Source organism: Oryzias melastigma, linkage group LG5 (assembly GCF_002922805.2).
Source record: "Oryzias melastigma strain HK-1 linkage group LG5, ASM292280v2, whole genome shotgun sequence".
NCBI classification, from domain to species: domain Eukaryota; kingdom Metazoa; phylum Chordata; class Actinopteri; order Beloniformes; family Adrianichthyidae; genus Oryzias; species Oryzias melastigma.
In genome coordinates, this window is record NC_050516.1 from 33,885,232 (window position 1) to 33,898,836 (window position 13,605).

General features: G+C 36.1%; 2 protein-coding genes across 7 annotated transcripts in view; both read right to left on the reverse strand.

Moving 5' to 3' along the window:
* Window positions 1-8,016, reverse strand: part of LOC112144606 (V-set and immunoglobulin domain-containing protein 1) — a 9,550-nt gene extending 1,534 nt beyond the window's left edge. The window contains exons 1-14 of one of the 6 annotated variants that reach the window (XM_036212070.1): window positions 7,645-8,016; window positions 5,780-5,923; window positions 5,464-5,589; window positions 5,218-5,381; window positions 4,970-5,069; window positions 4,803-4,880; window positions 4,139-4,195; window positions 4,024-4,041; window positions 3,883-3,951; window positions 3,499-3,549; window positions 3,336-3,422; window positions 2,891-2,968; window positions 1,839-1,916; window positions 618-680 (exon numbers count right to left, since the gene is read on the reverse strand). In XM_036212070.1, the coding sequence (XP_036067963.1) occupies window positions 618-680; window positions 1,839-1,916; window positions 2,891-2,968; window positions 3,336-3,422; window positions 3,499-3,549; window positions 3,883-3,951; window positions 4,024-4,041; window positions 4,139-4,195; window positions 4,803-4,880; window positions 4,970-5,069; window positions 5,218-5,381; window positions 5,464-5,589; window positions 5,780-5,923; window positions 7,645-7,717 (1,186 nt within the window). In that variant the 5' untranslated portion in view covers window positions 7,718-8,016. The remainder of the gene's footprint in view (window positions 1-617; window positions 681-1,838; window positions 1,917-2,890; window positions 2,969-3,335; window positions 3,423-3,498; window positions 3,550-3,882; window positions 3,952-4,023; window positions 4,042-4,138; window positions 4,196-4,802; window positions 4,881-4,969; window positions 5,070-5,217; window positions 5,382-5,463; window positions 5,590-5,779; window positions 5,924-7,644) is intronic. The other 5 variants (XM_024269198.2, XM_024269195.2, XM_024269199.2 and 2 more) reach the window with 5 other exon arrangements.
* Window positions 8,017-10,212: 2,196 nt separating this feature from the next.
* The window catches only part of LOC112144607 (CD48 antigen), a 25,261-nt gene continuing 21,868 nt past the window's right edge, over window positions 10,213-13,605 (reverse strand). The window contains exons 12-16 of the mRNA XM_024269201.2: window positions 13,161-13,187; window positions 13,017-13,073; window positions 12,200-12,268; window positions 11,685-11,750; window positions 10,213-11,612 (exon numbers count right to left, since the gene is read on the reverse strand). Of these exons, the coding sequence (XP_024124969.1) occupies window positions 11,515-11,612; window positions 11,685-11,750; window positions 12,200-12,268; window positions 13,017-13,073; window positions 13,161-13,187 (317 nt within the window). The 3' untranslated portion in view covers window positions 10,213-11,514. The remainder of the gene's footprint in view (window positions 11,613-11,684; window positions 11,751-12,199; window positions 12,269-13,016; window positions 13,074-13,160; window positions 13,188-13,605) is intronic.

Sequence of the window (13,605 nt, forward strand, 5' to 3'; positions counted from 1 at the left end):
ACAAAGACGCCCTTTTTGTCCTTCGGGAGCTACCGTAGCCACAGGAGAAATTTGTTCTGAGAACATGTTTGTTGCTGCTTTGAAAGTTGAGGAAATGTGGTGGTTATAATAATAGGGTTAAACATCATTGAGAATACTACAACATCCCCAAATACTGACTCAGGACCAGCAAAACCCCCTAAACAGGAAAACTGAAGACTCCGCCCATCAAATAACATCCTCGTTGAAATAAAGTCCAACTTTCATTAAGGAAATACGTCATAAATCTGTGAATGTTCAGCTACAATCAGTCCAACTGTTACCATGGAGACAGCTTTCTACTATTAAAGCTCAATATCTCAACAAAATGATCAATGACTGTCGTGTTTTTGATAGAATTCATTATTACATCAGTTCAACCAAAATACGACACCAGACACACAAAATCTTAAACAGTGACTCCACTCATCAGATGATGGTTTTACTGATAAAGTCTTCAAAACTATTGAGATGATTTTCAACATTTACATCCAGCAGAGAAACTACCAGAAAAGCTTTATTGATATAAGTTATCAAACACAGTTGACATTTAATCTGCTGGATTGAAGAAAATCCTCTTTTTTGATCCTTTCACTCACCGTTCTGATGGTTGATCTCAGCCGTAACAGTGACTCTAGATTCTTGGTTCGGTCTTGTTTCCTCTGGAACAAAATCACAACACAATCATCACAATGGGAGTTTTTGAACTATTTTATTTAATTCTCTACTTTTTATTTCTTAAAGGGGCCCTACCATGAAAATTCTACTTGTTGAGGTTTTAAGAGTAATTCTCTAGAATTACTGTAAAGAGACATTCATATTTATTGATCATTTTATTTTTAATGTTAAATAGGGAGTTATATTAACATACTGTGTTTGAAATTGTTCAAAAAAAGTTTCTGAAGAAATTAACAATAAATGTTTGTTTTAAAAATAGATTATCATAGATTATCAAGTTAATATATTAAGTATTGTAAAGTTTGCATGTTGAGATACTAGCGGTATCGTGAGTCATGTATCGTGATTCGTATCGTGAGTTACCCGAGGGGTCAGGTCTTTCGTGAGAGGATGTCTAGTGCTGCACAGAAGGCAGGTTGTGGGAGGGGTCAGAGTATAGTGGGGGCGGATACACGTCTACAAGTCCAGCTACGAGCTACAAGTCCCCCCTGGCGAGCTGCCTCGGCTAGAATCTAGCAACTGATTTAGAAATGGTTTGAGAAGGAGAATCTGACTGGTTGAAACAAAGCACTGCGAGGTGATGTCCACTATGCTGACCGTAGTACTGACCATAGTACTGACTGTGGTACTGACTATGGTACTGACTGTAATACTGACTGTGGTACTGACTGTAGTACTGACCGTAGTACTGACTATGGTACTGACCGTGGTATTGAATGTGGGTCACTTATGTGGTCTATGCATATTTCCTTAGTACTTTTCCTGCCGTCTACTGTGCTTTATTTGTGATACATCTGTGCAAATATTCATAAAACTACCACTACTGTCACTTTTTCACACATGTTCTCGTTTGACCAATTTGAATTCATTTAAATAATACACAACAGCTGTGTGACACATCCTTTAGAAACATGCACAGGTGCTGCTGTCTTTACCATCTTTTAGACATCACTCTTTACCATGGTTTCTAGCTCCACCCCTTTTGCAGCCAGGACGTTGTGTTGTTCTGCCGCTGTGGTTTGACTGATCGTCGTCCGTCCACACACTGACTCATTGTAGTGACGTGGAGCGACTGGACATTGACAACTTCCTGTTTTCTGCCTCAAACTCACCAGACGCAGAAGTTTATCACGTTCACTCACCTGGATCAGGTCTGGTTTCTGAGGATGGAGCAGGATCTGGGCTCTCATCTGGTTCTGGTCTGTTTGTGGTGTTCGTCTCTGTGATAAACACAGTAAAATATGACAGTTCAATATAAAATCACAAGTTTGCATCAGTTTCTAACATCGTTCAGCTAAAGTCAGTCTGCAGCGCTCCAAACTCCATCTGTAACCATGGAGACGGCTTTCTACTTTTATGACCCGATATCTTCATGTAGGACAGTAGAAAGTTCTGGCCAGTATCTGGTGTTGGTGCACCATGATCTGGACTAAGATTACCTTTTTGTCCTTTGGAGACGCCGTAGTCTCAGGAGTTTATTCTGAACTCCATGATTTCAGAAAGAGTTTGTTGCTGCTTTAAAAAGTTGTAGACATGTTGTGTTTAACAATATTCATAATTATTGGATTAAAATGTTTTCTTTTTGGTGTTTAGTCAAATATTTTGGATAAACTGAGAAGCATTTAAGTTATATTGAATATTATTGTTCATACTGTGAGGCAGTATTTTCATAGTGAAGTACATCTGCACAGTTTGTTGGTGTATTAACATTCCTTTGAAATGAGCGAATGCAAAGTGTTACACAAAAGTCTGTGAACTCGACGGCCTCTGGAAGGAGAATAAAAGCTGTGCTGGTTCCACCTTCATCTCAACTACAATCCCTGAAGCAACTGATGTTTCTGATGTTTTGGTTCTCTGTACTGAACTACGACTCATCCTGACAGCAGTAACAGAACGTAGAGTCTCAGAGAGGAATCAGTTCAAGACGGTCACATTTACTAGACAGACGAGGACTGGAGTGTCAATGCGAGTTAAATGAAACATTATCATTATTTATTTATTTATTTCGTTGTTGTAGATTTAATTCAAGAACAATTTCCTTCAAGGAAAAACAACATTATCCCAAATATTGACTCAGGACCAAAATAACTTTAAAGTATCAACTTTATCATTAGTACAAAGTTCAACTTGAATTATTTTCCTGTGTCCTTAATCTATTTTTATTGTAAACTATTGTAATACCAAGTTTACTCACCTGGATCAGGTTTGGATTCTATGGATAAAACAGGATCTGGGTTCTGATCTGGTTCTTGTGTGTTTGTAGTGTTTGGATCTGTGACAAACACAATAAAATATTCAATCTAGACGATAAATATCTGACATTTGCATCAGTTTCTAACAACGTTCAGCTACAATCAGTCTGCAGAGCTCCATCTGTTACCATGGAGACAGCTTTCTACTATTATGGCTGGAGATCTTTACTAAAAAACCAATGATTGTAGTGTGATTGAAACAGAAGACATAGAAAAACAGTGACTCCATCCATCAAATGATGCTGACAAAGTCTTCAGAACTATTGAGATGATTTTCAACATTTACATCCAGCAGAGAAACTACCAGAAAACGCTCTACAGGTGTTAATCATCAAGCATTTGATCTGCAGGATTAAAGAAAATCCTCTTGTCTCTAGTTTCACTCACCGTTCTGAGAGTTGATCTCAGCCGTAACAGTGACGCTGGATTCTGCATTACACTTTTCAATCTCTGATAAAAACGGATTTGTTTCCTCTGAAAATAAATCACAACAGAATCACCACAATGTGAGTTTGTTTTATTTTGTTTTTTACTTTATTTAATTCTCTACTTTTTATTGAATCACTTGACTCATCAGACTGATCCACATCTCCACCTGCAGCTGAACATAAGAAAGGAAATGACCACGATCAGGTCAGATTATCTACTTAATCCCGATTTACACATTTAAAAGACATAAACTGTTGTAACCACTAGAAGATATGGATGATGATGATGTTGTTTTTGTTTTCCAAGCATGATCCTGTTGCTCTTCTAGACAAGGATTAACAGAGGAAGCTTGGATGATCTTCTTCTCCACGCTGGTTTAGGATCAGATCATCGACACGTCGAAGTCAAGACACGACGTGAATATGAGCTCATGCAGCGCCGTGCTAACAACTTCAGTAGCTGTAAACATGTTGACATTTCACCTCCTGGCTCCAGTTTTACTCACCTGTTGAGGTTTTGGTCGTCACAGATTCAGTTTTTAGGATTCCCTCTGTACCGTTGGGCCAAAGGTCCTCTACAACAGAAACGAGTACAAGTTCACATCCATTCATTTGAGTTTGATTCCTAAATAAAGTGTTGTACTCACCAGTCAGATTCTCTTGTTCTGTAAACAACAACGACAGAATGTCAACAATTAAACCATCTACACACAGTCTGCTGCTGGTTTGACACATTTCTTTAAAGAAGGTTCTAGATCTCACCTTCATTCGTCGATGTTTCTTCTCTTTTGTTGAAAAACCTCATAATTATGGGATGTTCTGTTTAAAACACCAAAAACAGAGTTAGCTTAATGTCTACACAAACCCATAGATCAGGTTTGTGTTTCCTCTGAAGGTTTGTGTGGAAACATTCAGGAATCATTAGACGTGTTTCAAATATTCTTATTATTTTACATGGAATTGTTCATTTGAATTCCATTTTGGCGAACTAGCTTATCATCAAATGAACGTGTTTAGCTAAACTCTACATGCTCCATAGTTTGAAGCCAGGAAAAACCTTGAGTCTAGAGCTGGGTATCGATAAATTCCAGAACCGATTTAATTAGATTCAACAGAGCCTGGATCCATTCAATTCAGATTTTTTTCAATTCTTTTAATCCTTCAATTCAATTTAGAGTTTGCACAGTTACAGCAAATATTGGAGAATGTGAATCTCATCTCTGGTTATCCATAAGTTTAAAAATAGAAGCTAATCTTAGCCCACATTGTTGCACATGGATAAAAGCGCCTCTTTGAGGAAGGACTTGGAATTCCTGAATTCCTTGAATTCGTTCCACACAACAAAAAATATTCAAGATGCTGAGTTTGTGACGACAGATTTGCTCTTTTAACTGACCAGAGATAAAAACTGTGGAGTTTTTCTTACTTTTGTAGAGAAGAAACAGGAAGACAGCACAAACAGCTAAAACTAACAGGCTCAAAACAACAGCGATATGTGTTCTTCCTACAAAAAGCAGAGCACAGTCAATCAACAGAGTCACAAGTGACACAAACTGTTCTGGGTTTTCGTGATTCTCTGGGTTTTTTACACACCGGATTTACCATCGGTCAGGAGAGGATTCTGCAGCTCGGTGCTGTTCTCAGAGCTGACAGAATTTTCCAGACTGCAGATGAACGTCTTCTCCTTCGTCTCCTAAAGACAAAAGTTCAGAAGTTTCACCGCCGTGATCAAGAGTCCAGACTTTCTCTGGCGAGTTTTTGCTTCCAATAATTTAGTTTTGTGAAAGCATTCTTTTTTTTTTTAATAGTTTGTGGTGGGATGTCAAACATGCTTCCTGTACCTCTGTGATTTCTAGAGCCCCATCTCCTTTTTCAACCCTGTTTTCATGAATCCAGATAATCTGAACTTCTCCCATATCGTCTGTTTTATGAAACGTACAGGTGAGAGTACATTTGGTTTGCTCTGGCTTACAGTCATGAGTAATGTTGGGTTTGGGGACTGGAGCTGAAATGAGAACAAATAAAAAGTTGTTTTGATGAATAAAATACATAAAATTAAAGTTATAAAAAGACAAACCATAACTTACAGAGAACTCGGAGTGTTACAGCAGCTCGGACGTTGTTGTTAATCTCTGGCGTGTACACGCCGCCGTCCTCCAGCTTCACGTTATTGATCGTCAATTCTCCTGATTTAGTGTCTAAGCTGCAGCGATCTGGAAGAATGACAGATATTTATGTTTAAACGTTTACTGAACATAATTGGGATCACATTTTCTGTTGATTTTTTTAAATGTTATGTTTAGTTTTTTGCTCTCAAGATAAAGGTAGTAGACAGGATGTGAATCACAGGACACCAAAGACTCACTGTAATTATTTATCATCAGAAATCTCCAAAGTTCTCACCTTTAAAGCTGCGGTAGAACGTTACACTCCCTCCAAACCATTCTGCTGCCAAATCAGCTCCATGTTTCCATGTTACGCTGATGATCGAAGGTTCTTCCACATCTGGACTGAGGACAATACTGGAGCCCTTTAAGCTGTTAAGAACTTTCTCGACAAAGAAAAAGTTAAAAACAACTGAATACCTTTATTAAAAATTCAAATAATTTCAAGATCAGCATCGTTTATATTCAGATGTATTATTAAATTACATTTTTATGGGGAGAAATAGTTCCACCAGATTTGTGTACATTTGTAGCTCATACGATATATTTTGTGTGCAACTCTTTTTATGTGCAATTGTGTATTCACATGTACAACTAATAATCAAAAAAGTTATAAAATGTGAATAACAATTTGCACAACTTGAAATTACAGCTGCTTAAAATTAACTATAAATAAAAAAAAACATCTCCTACACTTAAATAAATTGAAATAGTATGCACCAATCACCTGATATAAACAGACAAAACCACATTTATACACAAATCAGAGTTAGAAGTGTGCAGGGGTTGTGAGACTCATTTCATAACTACAACAATTGTGTGTGGATGATGTGTTTAAATGCTGCTGTAATGCTGGGTCATCAGAGTTTTCGCAGGAGTCTCAACCTTTGAGTTAATTTGTTCAAGTCCTCAAATTATTGGAGCCACCAGTAATTGTCAATTAGCCTGATTGAGATAGCCCGGTTTTTGATTGGCTGAACACACCTGATCCAGGTGACCAGTAGTTACTGATTAACTGTAAAACAAGGATGGTAGCTCACAAGGATCAAGCTTAAAGACTAATATCTAGTAAAAAAAATGACATTTCTTCAACAGATATACCCCAATAATTGAAATTAAAAAAAAAGACACATGTTTTAATATGTATGTTTTTATAACAAATATTTAGATTTTTTTATAATTTAATCTTAGTTACCAGGGCACTTCTGTTAAAGAAAGTGGGAAATATTTTCGTTTTTACCAAATATTAATCACAATCTAAGTTTACATTGTATTTTGTATTATTGCCTTTTTAAAATGTGAATACACGATTGGAGGTAAACAGAAAATGTAATGTATGAGTTACAAACCAAGTATTACAACCACACAAATCCACTGAGACTATTTTGTCTCCATACTTTTACATCAGATAAAGTCATTTTTAGATTAAAATAGGATTGTGTTTAAAGATGAAACAGTCTTCAAAGACATTATTTTGTCTTCAAATAATGATAAAGTTTAAATAACAGATGTATGTGCTGAAATGGTTCAATAGTAACCATCATCATTCTTACACAGGTGATGTTAAAACATGTTTTCACCAAATTTTATATCTCTGCATCAAAGATTACATTTTTTAGTGTCTCACTTTGACAAAGACAGCAAGCAGCCATTTTGTAAAGCCATGAAAACTAAAAATATTTACATATCTGCTGCCGTTTAAACTTCAAAATGAAAGGTCATTAAAATCCACGTTAATGTTAAATTTGTGTCATTTTTCATAACTTTACAACATGATGATTTAACTCATTTTAAAATATTGTCATCAATTAATAAAATAATGCCATGTTTCTGCTTAACAATGTCAATGTTTACACATTCTTGTATTTCTATCATTTAACAAACATAAAAAGACATACAGGAGTTTTCCAGACAACTTTTAATTATTTTATTTTTATTTAAACTTTCATAGTAAAAGTACCAGAAAACGTAGCTTTTAATCTTCAAGGTCAGCCCCCATTATTATTGACTAAAGGAATTCATTCACATCAGATACGAGGTTTAAAATTCATGAATGTTGTTTCTGGATTCTAGAACATTCTCACAGAGAAAATGAAAACTTACCCGAGTACACGTCGGTTACAAACAGAGCCAAAAACAAGATTCCTACCAAGAAGGGCGTCGACGACATTTTCATAAATTAAATGAAGTTTAAAGCGTCATATGAACAAAAAAACCCCACCGGATTATACAATAACCGTTAAAAAAGTAACAACTTCAGAACGCAAACGGGGCGTTCACATCGAATAAATATTAAAATACTAAAGCCGAACAGAAAGACGAGCAAAAAGCTGCTTCCTCGTTTGAAAGAGAAAGAATGAAAGTGAAACTGAACTCAACTCGTTGTGACGCAAAAAAATAAATAAAAGCAAACGTTATGACCTAGAGCAGAATAAAATTCCTTCCCGCTCATGTTTTGAACTCTCTGTAGGATGATTTATGAAACTCTTAGTCAAGTTTCCTTTTCTTTTTCTCAGGACATGAAAAAAGTGTTCAACTGTTTCTTTTTCCCTCCAAAATATATTTTATTGTTAAAGTAACAAACTTTACCTGAGCACCCAACAGTGAACATCAGGAAGTTACTGTAAAAAATGAATTAAAACATGTATTTGTTTGTAAATATATTGTTGCTTTTTTGATGCTTAAGAAAAACATTTCTACAATTTCACACTTAAATGTCGGCCCGGGGGCCGGATCCGGCCCTCTTGGTAAATATCCGGCCCTTCAGATCATTGTATTTTATTGTTAACAGCCTGATGTTATCTTGCGCTTATTTCCAACTTGTATAATTTTGACAAAATATATAATTTTATGGAGAGTAAAATACTGAAAGTTGTTTAAGGTTTCAGGTGATTTATTCTAGAATAATATTCCTGCCTGTTTTTATTCATCGTAATGTTAAAAAGTTACATTTTTAAAATGTAAAAAATGTAGTTGTAGTAGTCTGTGTTCACTAACTGTTTATCCTGTTGGGGCCCACGAACTAAGGTTTTTTAAAAGTGGCCCCCTGTGCGACTGAGGTTGACACCCCTCCTATAACAAAACTGTTTAGGGCCTAAAAAAAAACAAAAAACAATGACACTCACTTATATCTAAATGTGTTCCCCGGAGAAACATAATTGTGAGTCTCCACAGTTCTACAAAGATGAAGGACATTTGGCTAGGCTACTACCAGGACTGCATAGAAAACACAAACTGATAGTTCAGTCTTTATATCTCCATACATGGTGATGTTCATCGCACCTGTATGGCTGTATTAAAGTTCACCAACGTTTACTTGCGTCTCCATCATCCTCATCTCAAATGTCTGTGCTCTCATCTTGTCAGACCGTCGTCATCACTGTTGTCATTACAATCATAATCACAGGGTAATTTCCTGGACTATTCTGTAGGCTGTCTTATTGTTTGAGTCTGCAAACTATAATACATAGTTATAATAATAACTCAAACTACAGCCAATTTGCATCACACTGTATGTTTTACATAAACAGTCATAAATAGTTATAAATATAACAACTATACGCTGACCTATAGCCAAAAAAGTCACAAAAAATACAGTATTGATCATATAATATGGCATCAATCCCTGGGTAATGCATGATGTCCACTTCATTAAACAGATGATAATCACAATTTTCTACACATTGTACACTATCCTTACACAGATATTACTGCATGTCATTTTTTTATTACTTGTCAGGCCCTTTTAGCATTAAATGACTAACAGGAAATGCAAGCATTAGTCATCAAAGGTGGCCGATTATGATTCAAAATAAATGTACTTGCAGTTACACCAACTGACCACTGTATTGAACTCAATGGACTGTGGCAGAAGAGAGCACTCCAGTGACTGGGATGCAGTTTCAGAGACCAATGCAATGAAGAGAGAGTCACTTTTGAGTAGCTGTAGTGACCGGGTTAAAAGTTCAGTAATTCTTTATTACATATGTTAAAATGATACAAATTAAAATATGAAACATAAAACCAGTTTGAACTGGTTTTTAGATAGTGGGGCCATACTGACCATTTGGGTATTGATCCGGCCAATATCGGCGATTCTGATAGCAACATCACTATTTTTTGTAAATGCGGTGGACATGAACCTCAAAATCTTAATTTTTTTTAAATCACCATGAATGTTTTTTTTTAAACTTGATAAACATTAAAACAGAATTAGGACAATTTTTCAACTAAATGGAAAACATTTTATTAAAATAAAAAATTCTTAAAAGTAAATCCTAATCATAACTAAAACACTAATGGGATTTTTTTTATCAAAAAAAATGGTCATAGGGAGATGTTAACATGTTCTTGTGGGATTTTTCTGGTGATATTACACTCCTGCCACCTTGCAGAAACCATGTCCCAGAAAATGACAGTTTTTTGTTTTGTTTTTTGGGACTAAAAACAGCCTATCACTGAATGTAAAGACCAGTGGGAACGCTTTGGCAATAGATCAAAAGAGGATCAAAGTGGAACTTTTATGAGCTACAAGAAAAGTAATCCAACTCCTAAAAAAAGCAGACCCTTTTACTGTTATGTTCATCTCTTTTTTCCTTCACTTACAATGCAAAACAAAGCAAAACCAAAATTCTTTTTCAGGAAAAAAAAGAAAGCTGCATAAAGACAGTAAACAGATTCATATAAAGTTTATTACCATGTTAGTAACACCTCAACATCCCAATATGTCTGTTATGCTTCTGAAAATCCAGGAATGTAGTAGTAGAAATTTAAAGTAACAGACATTTTCTGCACGTCTAGTGTTTCAGAGAAACATTTCAAGTGTTTCCCTGTAGTAAAAAATGAAAAAGCTAAACATCTAATACAAAAATACAGTTTTGTTTTTCTCCTTTACTGATTCCAGTTGGATACTCTTGTTAGCACCAAAAGAGATTTGAGTCTGAGGGGAAACTTTTGACGATGACACAACAAACACTGATGGAGTCACAAACACGTCTACTACAAATAAATCTATGGAAACACACGTTTCAGGCTTCAGCATTCAAAACACTGGCGTTCACACATCGCTGCGCTAGTTTTAAGCCCGTTTTTGGGCTATGTGCACAAAACATGCAATCATTGAACTTGCATTGAAAGTTAAACTAGCTAAACTTTGACCAATCAGGGACTCAGATTTGGTAGAAACGAATGGGTAGTGTGAAAACGCCAACCGCTTGAAAATGAAGGAGAATAGAATAATTGTGTGGAATTATATGAAATCAAGTCGGAATAGAGCTGTGACGGAAATATCTGTGAACAAGAATCACCAGATCTGCTCCACTTTGATATTCTACTCCAAATCTCTTCCAACTGTAGGCGGCGCTAGTATCGGGTAGTGACAGTCCAGTGTGAACACCTTATGCAAAAAAACAGATAAAAAATGTCTCGTAGCATGTGGATGCAACAACTGTCTCCACAAAGACAAAAACAGCAAATTCCAGCAAGTAGAAAAACATCATGAAGAGAAAACATGTTTGTCAACTTTGGTCATAAAACATTTTTACTCCTAAATATGCTGTACAAATAGTAAAAAAAAATCGACTTTACTGAACAAATACTCTTCATTTTATACCTGAGGCTCATCTTCCACATGCTGGCACAAATCTAAAACAGAAAAAAAATAAATAAAACAATATTTAAATCTAGACCTGGACTAAAATATAACAGACATTTCAAAACAGTTCTTTTCCATTAAAGTGTTCAGTCACAGTGATTTTTCGGCTTCACATCTTTTGTCTTCATCTGATGGAAGAATCCAATCAGATGATGGTTTTTCCAATCACATACACGACTGGTGACCCCAATGCTGCATTAAAAACACAAAAATAACTGTAGTTCAGATCAAAACTCTCCATCATTGTTCCCTGATGTTGTTCCAGAACATCAGAGAAACTATTCCCTCTTGTAGGACTCTGCAGTCAGAGGTAACAGTTGTTAGGAAGGCTCAGAGGTGGAGACGCCTCCATCAGGAGAACCAGAGGAGGCTTCAGCTCGCTCTGTCTCTGGAGGATCATTCTCAGCTGATCCAGAACCTGCAGGAACCACAGAAGGATTCAGACGGACAGGAACCAGAACAGAACTCAGGCTGGTTTCAAGATCCTCACCAGTTTCATGGTTGACCTCAGATGGATCCTTGTTCAGATTCTCAGGATCTTCATCAGTTTTAGTGTCTTTCAGAACAAAGAAATGGTAGAATAAATGTTTATTTTTCAGGATTATTAATATCAACTAATACATAATAATTTCAGTTATTGTGAAATTAAGCTTAATAGATCAATAATTGATCCACAAAAGCAGAGATTGATCTAACGCATAATGCTAAAGTCTGCTAGCTTGATGCTAACGCTTAATGGAAATTCCCACGGGATTGTATCAGGATGAAACTGAAACGCCCTCCAGGAGAAGCAGAACAATTGTTGGAGCTTCTCTGTTTGAGAATAACACTGTATGATATTAAAATCTCATTATAAATTCACTAATACATTTTACGGTGTGTGAACTGTATCAGATTAATATAAAGATTTTCAAAAAAATATATAGATTATTAATGTATTTCTAAACAGATGTGTCTTAATGTCTAAATATTCTCTTTTCTTGCTGTTATAACACATTTACTTACTTGGCTCTTGTGTGGTTTCTATAGATGGAGTAGTAGCTGGTTCCAAATCCGGTTCTTGAGGGTTTGACTCTGTGATAAACACAAGAAAATGTGAAATTTGAACAAAAATTTCTCACATTGTTCAACGCTTCAAACTCCAACTGTAACCATGGAGACAGCTGGCAACTATTGTGGACCGAGAATAAAAAACATTTCAGCCACTAGATGGTGGTGGTGCATCATGATTTTTGACTAAGATGTCCTATTTGTCCTTTGGGAGCTACCGTAGCCACATGTGACATTTGTTCTGAGCTTCATGTTGATTTCAGAACATGTTTGTTACAGCTTTGAAATGTTGAGGAAATGTGATGTTCATTAATGTTTGTAAAACTGATGACTCCGCCCATCAAATAACAACATCATCATTAGAACAAAGTTCAACTTTGATTAATTTCATTAAGGAAATACGTCATAAATCTGTAAATGTTCAGCTACAATCAGTCCAACTGTTACCATGGAGACAGCTTTCTACTATTAAAGCTCAAGATCTCAACAAAATGATCAATGACTGTCGTGTTTTTGATAGAGTTAAATATTACATCAGTTCAACCCAAATACGACACCAAACACACAAAACCCTCTAAAAATTCAAACAGTGACTCCTCTCATCAAATGATGGTTTTACTGACAAAGTGTTCAGATTATTGATTTATATTTACATCCAGCAGAGAAACTACCAGGAAAAGCTTTTTTGGATGAAATTAATCAAACACAGTTGATCTTTAATCTACAGGATTAAATAAAATCCTGTTTTTTGATCGTGTCTTGTTTCACTCACCGTTCTGATGGTTGATCTCAGCTGTAACAGGGATTGGTTCTTGGGTCGGTGTTTCCTCTGGGATGAAATCACAGCAGAATCACCACAACGTGTGTTTTTTTACTTTATTCGAGTCTCTACTTTTTATCGGAACTCTTGACTCACCAGGCGGAGCTGCGTCTCCACCTGCAGCTGAACATAAGAAACAAGTGTCAGGTGAAGTAAATAGTCCAGACCAACGTGAACGCTGAACCAAATGTTCACTAACAGGCTGTTGTGTTGATGTCACTCCAGTGACTCCTTTGGTCGAGTCACACCCCCACCACGTACACTTTGTGCATCGTCCACGGATGAGATGTCAATCTTTGGTGATTCATGGGTAATATATGTAATTCATACGTGATCTTCATCTGTCGAGGGCTTCAGTCAACAGGCAACTATGTGAATTCAGTTCTGAGATGTTCAAAATATTTGGTTGCCTTAGAATTACCCGGTGTATGTTTAGTTTATGTAGTTTATAAACAATTATACCATGGTCTGGGTGAATACTCGATTCTGATTGGCTGCTGGGTGTGCATTAAAAAGTGATAATGCACAGTAATAACGCACA